General features: G+C 46.9%; 1 protein-coding gene across 1 annotated transcript in view; it reads left to right on the forward strand.

Annotated features, from left to right (window-relative positions):
- The window catches only part of LOC144783266 (uncharacterized), a 131600-nt gene extending 130217 nt beyond the window's left edge, over positions 1–1383 (forward strand). Inside the window, exon 5 of the mRNA XM_078662332.1 lies at positions 1103–1383. Coding sequence (XP_078518458.1) covers positions 1103–1383 — 281 coding nt within the window. The remainder of the gene's footprint in view (positions 1–1102) is intronic.
- The last annotated feature ends 10993 nt before the right edge of the window (positions 1384–12376 follow it).

The following is a 12376-nucleotide window of genomic DNA, read 5'->3' on the forward strand; positions in this document are numbered from 1 at the left end:
CTTAACTGAAACCTGTGAGAGCTGTTTTTCCTTTCTTTGTTTTAAATACATTAGAACAAAGCTTACACGAACATCAGCTGTGTTACTCTGTCATCCACCTTGAATTTATATTGCAAAACACCACATAATTAGTATTGTTGCTTCTTATCCTAAATAAAGAATTGTGAGCTTTACACTAATAAATGGAGAGTGCACTTAGAGACTTCACACCACACTGTACCTAACCAAGGATGTCCCAGGCTATCGCTTGTACAATGTTTCAATTATAATGCTTGAATAAACTGTGAGAACGACTTAAGAGAATTTTCTAATGTATTCTGTAGTAAAGTATTTCTTCTTGCTTGTTCCTCATTGGAGCATATCATGAGAACCATGTGCTTGTGTAGTAAAATATGAAAACCATTGTCTTAAGTCCTATGAAGGGATGCACCTTTGTCTGTACTCCGGAAACATCCCCCCACCCCAATTCCCATTCTTTTGAGACAAATCTATGCTGAATTTCCCATAGAACTTTACTAAGTTCTTTATGCTTATGATTTGCATGCTCTGCTGTTAAATGTATCGATGGCATATTTCATGAATTGTATCTATTAATCTTTTTATAAACTTTTCAACTTTTACCCGTGTTTGTTATTCATACTGAGATGGCCACCATTCTGATATTGAAATTCATCCTACTTGCATTAGAGATGGTTCCAAATGGGGAACATCAAAGTCTGTATAGGGACTATACCTCTTCCGGTCGTAGTCATTGGTGTGCATTTGGCATGTTTATTTAAGACGAGTTTGTGCGCTGACAAACCCATCCTGCAGAAAAAGGATTTGGACGAAATCCACTTCCTGAGGGTTACATTGATTTGAAGTAAACCATTTGCTGCAGAAAATCTCATATTTGGAGTAACATTTTAGGGTGGACATTACCCTAGCATCCTGCACGGTAGAAGCAAGTAGATCAGAGAGAACCTATTTCTTAATCGTACCTTCTCAACTTCCAAGCCGTTAGTCTGGGTCTCACAAAGGTGTTGTGATACAGAAGAGGGAAAGCTAATAGAGAATGGGAGATTGAAAGTTTCATCTTCTGACAGATCCTCATTGATATCAGGAGGGGATATTAACACAAGCAGGTACAAGGCCGGAGCAATCAGAATCACTGATGCTTTCTCCCCTCTTACTATGATCAAGAACTTGGATATCAGCGGAAAAGTTAGAAGGCACAAAGAAGCGCTTTTGGCCAAGGGCAAGATAGATCATCCACTCCCCAACCGCCTTCTCCTTAGCTCTTGCACAAAAGAGCTTTCAAAAGAGAGCTCTGAGGAGAAGCAAAAACGCCTATTATCGGCTGTCCCCACATCTGACAAATCTGAGCAAACACCAGGGAATTGAGGCAAAATTACTGTGATAATGGAATGACCCTACTTATGCTATCTGCAATTGAGTTCAAAACCCACCAGCCATGTATCGTTGAAAATGATACCACAGACTGCTCAGCCTTAGTGGAATATTTGCTTGACCCCAAGCAGATTTGTGTGTGATATAATTCTGCATATCTGCTAATTAACCTTGGGGCAATTTGCAGCTTGCACTAGCACCTTTGAATTATACTCAATCTCTTTCAACAAACTGCAGCAGTATGATTGGAGGCAACACTTGAAGCAACCTTGGGCTATTCATTACCTCTGTCATTTAATAACGGAATGTGTCCTAGAAGATGTTTCTGCGGAGTGCTCCGATGTACCTGAAGCAAACAGAGGATAATTCTTAATTGTTTCTGCAAATGGCACTTTACAGCATGTTCGGGTATTAGGTCCGAGGCAACCTTGGGACATTCCTTTTTCAGCTTGTTGCACTTTTCTTCTTTGTGTAAAAAACAAACGTTGCAATACTCCTATCATTCTTCTCATGTGCTGCAACCTTTGGATATTTCTCCATTGTTCTTTGCACACTGAACAGCGTGTCATAAACGAGTGGCACATCACTCCTGGCATACTCGCTATGCGCTGCTCGCATTAGGACTCTCTGCTTGCTTGTAGACTCTAAAACCGTACTTTTGCGGAGCACTCAGGGACAGCTTCTGAAGCAATCTAAAGTCATTTCTTTTATTGTCATGTATAAATGCTCTCTGCGAACTGCCTGGAGAGGACATCTGAAGCAACCTTGGGATTCTTTCATTGCCTTTTGCACAGTGCTCTTTTTTCCGGTGCTAAAATGACTGTCATAACGCACTTGTCCTTTATCCAAAATGCTGATTTGTGCCTGCCATTTTATCCTGTATTGTCTGCTCTTATAACGGGTATCCTGGCTTTAATTGCTGCTTTGTTCAATTGTCAATTAAATCATTGTTTGTTAAGGTACAAATTACTTACCTTTGGCAGCGGTGTATCTGGTAGAGACGATTCTAGCCGCGGATTCCTTAACGTATAATTATCCCCAGGCGTGAGATTGGATCAGGAAAATTTTCTTTGCCACAGCATCTCTGCACGCCGGGGGCGGTACCACGTGACTCCATCCTGACGGCGTCCGCAGGCTTGACGCCAGCGAGGTCACATAAGCCCCGGCGCGCTGACATCAGTTTTCTTCTGAGAACTTTTCGGGGCCACAACGCAGAGCCATCACAAACAAAACTGTGGAGAGTATGTGAACAGTGTGCGAAAAAGCAGTGAAAATAGAAAAAGGAACAAAAGGAGAGGAACAGCACCATTTGGAAAAGTGCTAGGCACTAAGGTTCTGAAAGCCATAGCAGGGAAAGAGCAGAGCACCGCTCTGAGGAGCAACCTTGCAAGCTAAGGCGACATCCTTCCTGGAGGCAGAAAAACATGTGAGGAAAATTATAGCAGATGAAGAGTCTGCAATCATAAACCACAACAGTGAAGGGCAACAAGTCTGAGACAGATGAGTAACGGTAAATTACCCCACGACCACACCAACAAGGAGAGGCGCGTTCTCTGTAAAGAACAAAGGGTCGAGGCACAACCAAGAGACCCCAACTCAGAGGACTGCAGAGGAGTCAAAAGAGGAAGCAATGAAAAAGGGCATGAGCAGGCCCCACACTGGAAGACCAGGGTGCAGGGACGCAGGAGTACCCATGGGCCACCCAACCAATCACCGGAAAGGAAGGAGTGAATCAAACAAACAGAACGAGCATCATACTAGGAAGGAAGGGAAAGAGGGCACTCGCCGAAGACAAAACCCACCCGGAGGCAGGCGAGTGCATAAGAATAAGCTGAAGGTCCTCGAAGAATGGGGAAGAAGGGCGGGTCATGAAGGAATCCGCAGCTAGTACATCTGCTAGAGACAACTAGCCTCAGATTCCTTAACGTAGAATAGATACCCTAGCCCTACCCAGAACGGGAGGAGGGCCAGGAAAAAACACAGAGCCCCAGCAGGGGATGTGCAATGAGATCAAGAAGATGGCCCAGCCCCCACCAAGCAGAAGGAAGCAAGGACTAGGCGGTGGGGCCAGGACACCCCCAGTCCAACCAAGGTACCAGGGATCTCCACCAGAAAGCCCCGGAGGGGCAGACAACGGCCGAGGAGTACAGAGGGAGAAAAGAGTTACTCCAAACTCTAAGGAGAAGAGGTAGAAATGGGGCAATGCCCTCCACAGGAGAACACACAAGTGAAGGGGACAGCTGAACCAGCCTCAGCCTCGGGTCAGTGGACAAGGTAGGAACAGATCCACAGTCAAGAAAGGCAAGAGAAGAAAGACATAGCCTTGCAAGGCTCCAGCAGAACAAAAGGCAAGGGCACAAGGGCACACGCCAAGGCCCCCGGCTGTGGGCCAGAAGAGCAGGCGTGCACAGCCGGCAAGTGCCATGAAGCCGGGCACCCAAACAAAGTCGAGCGCAAGATGAAGGCAAAGGCCAAGGAAATCCAGAATAACCCCCAAAAGGGAGGTCATTCCAGACAAAACCGACTCACGAAAAGAAGTGGGACTAGCCAGATGAGAGGAGGAGAATCACGTAGGACGGACAGGGCCGTCCACCAGAACACAGGAAAATTCAAACCCCCTGGAACACCAGACAGAAGACCAGGCTGAAACGCCAGACAAAAAAGGGTGGAAACACCACAGCACAACGCCACAGATGGCATACCAAAGCCGGTCCAGTGGTGCAGCGGACACTGAAAAGGACAGAACCTGGAGCAGCACAAGCTACACCCAGACAAGATCAAAGAAATTGCACCAGCGGTATACAGTAATGCTAGGAAAGGCAAGAAACCCTCAAGGGGAGTCCACACCCTCCCAGCGTAGGACAGAGCTATACAATAGCTACAAGGACCCCACTTAGGGTAAGGCACGTCCCAAAGAAAAAACATGGGAACCACTCTTAGGGAAAAAATCCTGCATCAGAGAACAAGAACATAAGAACCTGGGGTTAGAACCACGGACGGCTTATCAATCAGCCAATAAATACACAATTGCTAAAGGGGCTGAACTAGCAGCCAACCGGAGAGAGGGGCCAACCTAGGGACCCCGAAGGCACGTCAAACCACACAGAACATACAGACGGGCCACTTAAAACACCAGATTCCAGGAAGAAGGTGGGATAACGCCTCCCATCAAGCTAAGCTTACGGAGGGGGAGGAGGACGGAGCCCCGCAAGGAAACATTGAATGGCGGAGTCCGCGTGGGTGTTAAACAAAAGAACCCCATCAAAGGGCAGGTCAACCAGACGCTCCCTAATATTCTCAGGAAAAACACCATCTCTCAACCAAGCATGGCGTCGGAGAGCCACAGAACTGGCCATAGCACGGCCGAGAGCATCAGCAACATCCAAGGCTGCACGGAGAATAAACAAGGCCGACTCCCGACCATCGGCACATGGTGCCGTAGATCAGCGCACCTCCTCCTGAGACGTCTGCGCATCCCTTGCCTCACGCGGGGCCTTCTGCGGAGTTGCCGGTGGCTTCGACCCCAGTGCTGGCGGGTTCGGCCTCAGGTTGTATGAGGGTGGTATCTTCGAGGTGCGGTCCTGTGGGGCTCCCCTCTTCGACCCAGGGCGTCCCTGCCTCGCCACAAATCCCTACGGGGCTCCCTGTGGCATCACAGGAGATCGCCGGGACTCAGGGCTCTTCCCAGAGTCCCCCTCGGTCCTCTGAGTAGGAGGCTGCCTCGCAAGAGGCCGAGACGGCTCCCTTTTGGCGCTGAAGGCTTTCCTCCCCGGTCCTGGCGGTGCCACAGGTGGAGGCCGGGGCCTGGGGTGCTTTCCCGATTCCCTCTCTGTCCTCTACGCAGGCGGCTGCCTCGTGTGAAGCCGACCTGGTGCCTTTTCGGTCCTTAGCCGAACGGCTCTGAACCCGCCCCATTCTCCTAGGGAGTACGTGGTGCGGAGGTCGACTCGGCGCTGCCTATGTCAACTCCGGTGCCAATCCTGTGCCGATACCTGTTAAAATACCTCCCCAGCCAGGACCCCTTTGTTACAACTGTGGGGGTTTTGGTCACATAGCCCGGGTTTGTCCCCAGAAGCAAGAACCCATGTCACTCATCCAAAAGGGTTTGTAAATATACTATGCGCACATGGGGATGAAAGACAATATCCCAGTACTAATGTTCTGGTGACGGCCCTTTTGTTCCCTTTCTTCAGTGTATGATCAAATGGCCACATATACTTGTATGTATGTATGTATTGCGACTTATATAGCGCACGTATCACCCGAAGGCATCAAGGCGCTTGCCTGGGGAACCCGTCCTGGCTTTTCCCTGAGAGATAACCCCTACTGGGTATCCCCAGGGTGAAAGCCAGGCATCCCGCAGCGGGTGGGCCGCCGTAGTGGAGATTAAGCAACTATTGCCCAGAGTTGCAGCGTGGGACCCCATGATTAGAATAGGCACCGAGGCGAGAATTATCGAGTCCGTGGACATTTTGGGTTCAGGATCCTGCCGCGTCGGGAATTGAACCCTGGTCCCGGGCCAGACCTCTGCATCAAGGTCTGCCGCTCTAATCAGTGAGCCACACTCCTCCACTTACTGCATTCCATCTTTACTTTCCCCTCGGCACCCGGGGACGCTACCACCGCCCACCTGGAGGGAAAGACCAGAAGAGAGAAGAAAGAAGATCACTACACAACCCTGACCTTATACTTTGTGTTAATACTTGATACATTAAAGCCATCATTGATCCACGCATAAGACCTCCTCGATTCTTTTTCCGCCCGTCCCTCTCACAAAGAGTAATAAAAATGTACCCCTTCCGACCTCTTCTGAAGAAACAGGAATTATTGCTCACTTGTTCCACAGTGTCTGAATCCCTTCCCAAAGGGCTTGGCGCTTCATTAGATCCCTGGGAATGGGAGTAAAGATGACTCTGAAATTAGAGGACAGACATTGAAGTCTATAAGACAGGTGATCCTGATGATGTTAAAAACCCACAGATGGAATACATTTTTCTGCTAAACTAGTTATACTTCAAAAAGCTTCACATCCTCATAAGGGATCTTCAACTAAGCAGACTTTTCTGATGAGCCTTCCTTCCATTACCTCATTCACAGATTTCTTCTCGGTAGCGCCAAAGCACCCATCGCAACAGCAGTAGATCTTAAAATGTCCCAAGAGACATCAGCCAAAAGCTTAGCTTTCTACTTCATCCACACGAGGAGATCAAAACAATTGGTACCCTCCTAGATCACCATCACTAAACACTGGAAATCTCTCAAGAGAGATTGAGAAGCATAAATAGAATAAGTATCAGCTCCCAGAATCAGATTAGTTACCGAGAAGGACTTTGTTAAAACACTGTCTACCTTTTTGTCTGCTGAATTAGTAGGGGAGCAGTCTTTGGGTTGAGAGTGTATGTTATGTGGAATAACCTCCTAGGAGCCTTCCAAAGAGAATATCATCAGGAGAAATCTGGAAGTGGTGAATGTTCCACATCTTCCCAAGCTCTGAAAATCCAGCCCTTTATTTTATTATGCAATGGCAAGGCAATATTTGGCGGTCTCTTATACTGTGGAAAAAGCCCTTCTGTGTTGTCAGTTGAAGGAGAGGCTGCTTAACCAATCGGGGAAGGGATGTATAAAACATCCTTAGGCCACCCGCACCACGGCACTCTTATCCAACCCAGAAGAAGCCTCTTGTGCATCTACAACCAGCTGAGCGCCATCCTGGCTGACTGCACACTCAACGATTACCACTGCAGGCAATAGGTGTCAGGGGTTGCACTGAGTTTGTGCTTGGAATGGGATATCTTTGAATAGGAGTTGTTGATGGCAGCAGAACCAGCTTAGGAGCCCTCAAGTGCTTAAAAAGGAAACAGTTCCCTGATATCAGCAGTGGAAGGATACTGTTTACCAAAGGCTGAGACACAATTTCTCAGCCGGGTGGGAGGAATTCAAGAATAGGGAGGGAAAACATAGAATCAGGAGCAAGGAACTGAAATAAGCAAGCAAACCATCCAGTGATGACCAAGGGGTAAACCAAAGGCAACTAATTATATGTGTGGTACATATTTCAGGAGACCTAGGGTGATCAGAGTTTTATGGGCTGGGATTATGTCAACCCAAGCAGTTTACCACTGGTGCACTGGGACTTAACCCAACGATTTGGCCCAACACTGAACACTAACTACGCCCCTTTAGCACTGGGCCCTCAGGGTAGAAAAGTCAAGCTGTCAGAGGCTTACTTAGGGAGGCGGTGTGGGGTTAGAGACTCACCACTCAAACATCTGATAACAGCTGTACTGTACTGTAATATTTATATAATGCTTACTACCCAATAAATCCCAGTTCAACCAGTACTTTGGTTTGAAAAAGGGAAGTACCTTGACACCAACAAGCAATACAATCACTCTACGTAATCATTAGAAGGCATTGAAATAGGCGCACTGCTGTTTATTTAGTACTACAGGAATGTATACTGACTGGATACAGCTCTTAAAAGGTAAATATCTTTGGTCCATTCCCCTCAATTGGACATTATCTTCCCCCTCTCCCTTCCACCAACCCTCTCCCCTCCTACTCTTTCCAGCTTCTATCCTCTGCCTTCATCTGCCCCTGCCCCTTGTCCCTACCCTGTTTCTCAGTGAACCTATTCCCTCAACACTTGAGACCGAACTATTTTGTCTGACGCCCGATGGAGCTACCTTGTTTAGCTATAGGGGAGATGGGCCATGGATTCCCTTCTTGGTCGTCACCTACCCAGTCGGTCTTTAGACAGACTTCCTTTCGTTTCTACGGTTGTCTCTTCCCTTATCCTCACTTTCTCACCTCCCCTACCCCCCCCCCACTACTTCTCTCTCTCCTTACTCTCCTCTCCTATTGTATTGCTGATTGTTTGATGTAATGTGTAATTGTCGATCTTTTTCTGTTATATTGTTGAACCACATTGTTGCACTTCCCTTCATCTCTCCTGTCATCTACTCCTGCATCCTCCCTCTAGTTATGTCTCTCCTCTCCTCTCTCAATGTATTGAGACTGAACTATTTTGTCTGATGCCCGATGGAGCTACATGGTTTAGCTATAGGGGAGATGGGCCGTGGATTCCCTCCTTGGTCGTCACCTACCCAGTCGGTCTTCAGACAGACTTCTTTTTGTCTCTCCTTATTGTCTCTTCCCTTATCCTCACTTTCTCACCTCCCTTACCCCCCCCACTACTTTTCTCTCTCCTTTCTCTCCTCTCCTAATGTACTGCAGATTGTTTGATGTAATGTTAATTGTCAATCTTTTTCTGTTATATTGTTGAACCACTTTGTTGCACTTCCCTTCGTCTCTCCTGTCGTCTCCTCCCGCATCCTCCCTCTGGCTATGTCTCTCCGTCTCTCCTCTCTCAATGTATTGAGACTGAACTTTTTTGCCTGATGCCTGATGGAGCTACCTGGTTTAGCTGTAGGGGAGATGGGCCGTGGACTCCCTCCTTGGTCGTCACCTACCCAGTCGGTCTTTAGACAGACTTCTTTTCGTCTCTCCTTATTGTGTCTTCCCTTATCCTCCCTCTCTCACCTCCCCTGCCCCCTCCACTACTTCTTTCTCCTTTCTCTCCCCTCCTAATTGAATTACTTATTTTTTTATGTATTGTGTAAGTGTTGAATTTGTTCTGTTACATTGTTGATTCTCATGTAAAGCGCTCTGATACCTTCGGGTCTAGCCAGCGCTATATAAAACTCTTTAAAATAAAAAATAAAAAGGAGCCCCTGTGTTACTCGAGTAGATGATTGTTATTTCTTACCCACGTTTGGAGTCACAGTGAAGCAGTACCTCTTGCCCTTTGGTCCTGGTGTGTGGAGGCTGAGTCTGTGATTTGCCGTTGCGTACTCCCAATGGGGGAAACAAAGTACTCATCACCAAGCAGGACTCCTCACATGTCTTTCTCTTCAGTCCAGCAGAAGTTGGTTGAGGTTCACAGTGGACACCCTGGCTTATTGATAGTAAGGGTAGCATAAGTAGCACAGTACCAGCAGTGGAGTCACTGTGCAATAGGTATTTTGGACAATGTCTGCCCCGAATAATTGCCCTTTTTGTGAATATGTTAGTGAAACGGAGTCACATGTATTCTTTTTCTGCCCTGCCTACCAAATACCGAGGAAATACTGGCTTATCCCGCTGTGCAAAAACCTTGGTTTCAGGCAATGTGTGAATGCGTTTAGAGTATTGAAAACTGACGCCGCCGGACAATTTGTTTTTACTGTCTCGCATTTTTTGGTTGCTATGTGGCGCATTCGTAGAGTTTTAACTAATCAGGGTTAAGTCTGGCCCATGAGACGAAAGATCAATTTTTCTCTGTCTTGTTTATTTTATATATTCAAACAATTTTGCACAGTTTTTAATTGCATTTTATCTATTGATCTAAATTTTACGAGTATTGTGCATTTTAATTTTTATGTACAAATCTTGTTAAGTGCAAATCTGCGCTTTTATGGTATCTTCACCGAAATAAAGATTTTATGATGAAAGGTATATTGCTAGCAGTCAGGTGAGTTTGCATCTTTGACTTCTTCACTACGCAAATACAGTCCTCAGTCTGACCAACTACAAAGGATTCCTGTAATGTCCTGGGGAGGTTCCTTCAATTCTTGCCTCCCCCACAGCTTCCTATCTTAGATACAACTTGAATATATCAAATACTAATGAATGGTAGTTTCTCTATGATCATCAGTATCACATATGATCCTGGCACACAACTACACACACTATACTCTACACAGTAAGCTTCCTTTACCGTGGCAGCCTTACATTCGGAGTTATTATATCTCAAGTAAGTCTTCTTACCTTTACATAGGGAATCTTTTAAATTGCAGAGTCATATAAATAAAGTTTAAATGTATTTAATATTTTTAATATAAATTTCTAAATATACATAAATATATGAGAGATTAAATAGGTTAAGCAATTAACAGCAAAACAGTTAATGTTAATTAAATACCAGACGTAAAACTAATTCAAAATAAAATCAAGTTAATATTAACATGGAATTCATGTACTATTTTTTTTATTTGGACCCCGCAGAGCCCAAAAAAACATTTAGAAAAGTTTTTCGGTGGCATCTGTGGATCCGGATGAAAAGTAGAAAAAAAATGTGTGGGCTCCTGTGATTCGGTAATTATTGGCCTCTGGGTAAGCCAGCCCAAGGGGCATTATGCAGCTAATGGAGAGTAAGGCATGCGGACCCCCCCTCCTGGAGCTTAATATGCCCGGAGACCACCACCTCCATGGGGCTTCTTTTTTTGTCTATGGGGGGGCTTTCAGACCCTTGCAGCCCCAGGGACCACCACCTCCATGGGGCTTCTTTTTTTTTGTGTCTATGGGGGGCTTTCAGACCCTTGCAGCCACAGGGATCGCCACCTCCACGGGGCTTATTGTTTACAAAATGCCGGGGGCGCATGGACCCCTCCTGTAGCCCAGGCGGCCGCACATACCTGGGGGCTTTAATTGTAATTGATGCGGGGGGCTGCATCGATCCCCACCCACCGCCCGAGGACTGCCACCTCAACTGGGCTTTAATTATAATTGATGCGGGGGGCCGTGCAACCCCAAGGAACACCACCTGCCTGGGGGCATATTAGAACAAAGGCCATAGATGGCCCTGGGGGACCATCACCCCCCAGGGCCGGTCCTGCAATGCCCTGGGGTACCCATCCCCAGGACATGGCAGTTTGCTATGTCTTGGCTTGACTCTGCTCCGCATCGTACACATGCTTTCGCTTGCACGAAGCAGAGCAGAATTGCTTTTGGGCAGAGGAAGCTGCATGTTTAGCAGCTCCCTCCATCCAAAAGCAATGGCGGCTCCAGCAGGACACGGGGGCCTTCAGGCTTCCCCACTGTCCTCAACGTGAGAAACTAGATGCCCCTGGTGGGACCAGGGCACCCAGTATTGTGGCTAGGCCCCAGAGCCAAAACCCGCCCAGGGAAGGGAGACCACACAGCCGCCCTTCCTATATTAAAACAAATTATAACAAAAAAGAAAAAACAAAAAGGCAGGCCCCGGAGTATGGGGTCCCGGAGCCATAATCATCCAGGGGAGGGGGTCCCCTTCCCCATTTTAAAAATACCTGGCCCCGGGGAATGGGTCCCTAGACCCAAATTCATATATCATATTTTTTAAGGCTATTGCCATAAAGCTACAGCTTGCCGTGATGAATTCAAGACATTGGGACCCACATGCCAGAGCCATGCTGGGGACCTTTATCCCCCCCAACAGACACCCCCAACCATATCTGAATGGTACAGGACTTATGTTATTGGAGAAGATCAGTCATCAGATTGGGTATACTGGTGGGAAAGCCCATCTTAAGTCATGTGCTTTAACCCTGCCTTGTGCTCCAAAGTAAAGTCCAATTCCTGCAATGAGATTGACCAACACAGCAACTTAGGTTTTTTCTATTCATAGCCACCAACTACTTGAGTGCCTTGTGATACATCTATACCACAAATCTAGTGCCAAACACGTAAAAACTGACCCTCTGGAGGGCCCACACTATGGCAAAGCAGTTTTTCAATGGCAGCCCAGTAATGCCCTGGACAGCAGTCTTTGCCTGAAAAAGGCAATTGGATGCTCACTACCCTTCGCACCGAGCTGGGCAAGCATACCCCCCCCCGCTTTTTCAAAAACATTGATACACACATTGAGAGGTTGACTATAGTCCACACCCTTTAGGACTAGTATATTGCATAGTATGGCCTTCTATCTAGTCATTAAAGGCCTCCTGACACTTCTCCACATCACATTACTAGGCTGCTTCTTGAATATCAGGGCAGTCAAAGGGTCAACTATAGTTACATAGTTAGCTGCACAGTTCCTGTACTAACCAGTGAGGCCTGAGAAAGTCCTTCCCATAAGTCTGAGTTGTGCAAACCTCCCAATACATTACAGATTGTATGTGCAAATCTTTCCATTGCCCTCATGATGCCCAAGATAGACTACCAAGGTCTGACCCACCTGGCACTGTGT

The sequence above is a fragment of the Lissotriton helveticus genome, chromosome 9, assembly GCF_964261635.1.
Source record: "Lissotriton helveticus chromosome 9, aLisHel1.1, whole genome shotgun sequence".
NCBI lineage: Eukaryota > Metazoa > Chordata > Amphibia > Caudata > Salamandridae > Lissotriton > Lissotriton helveticus.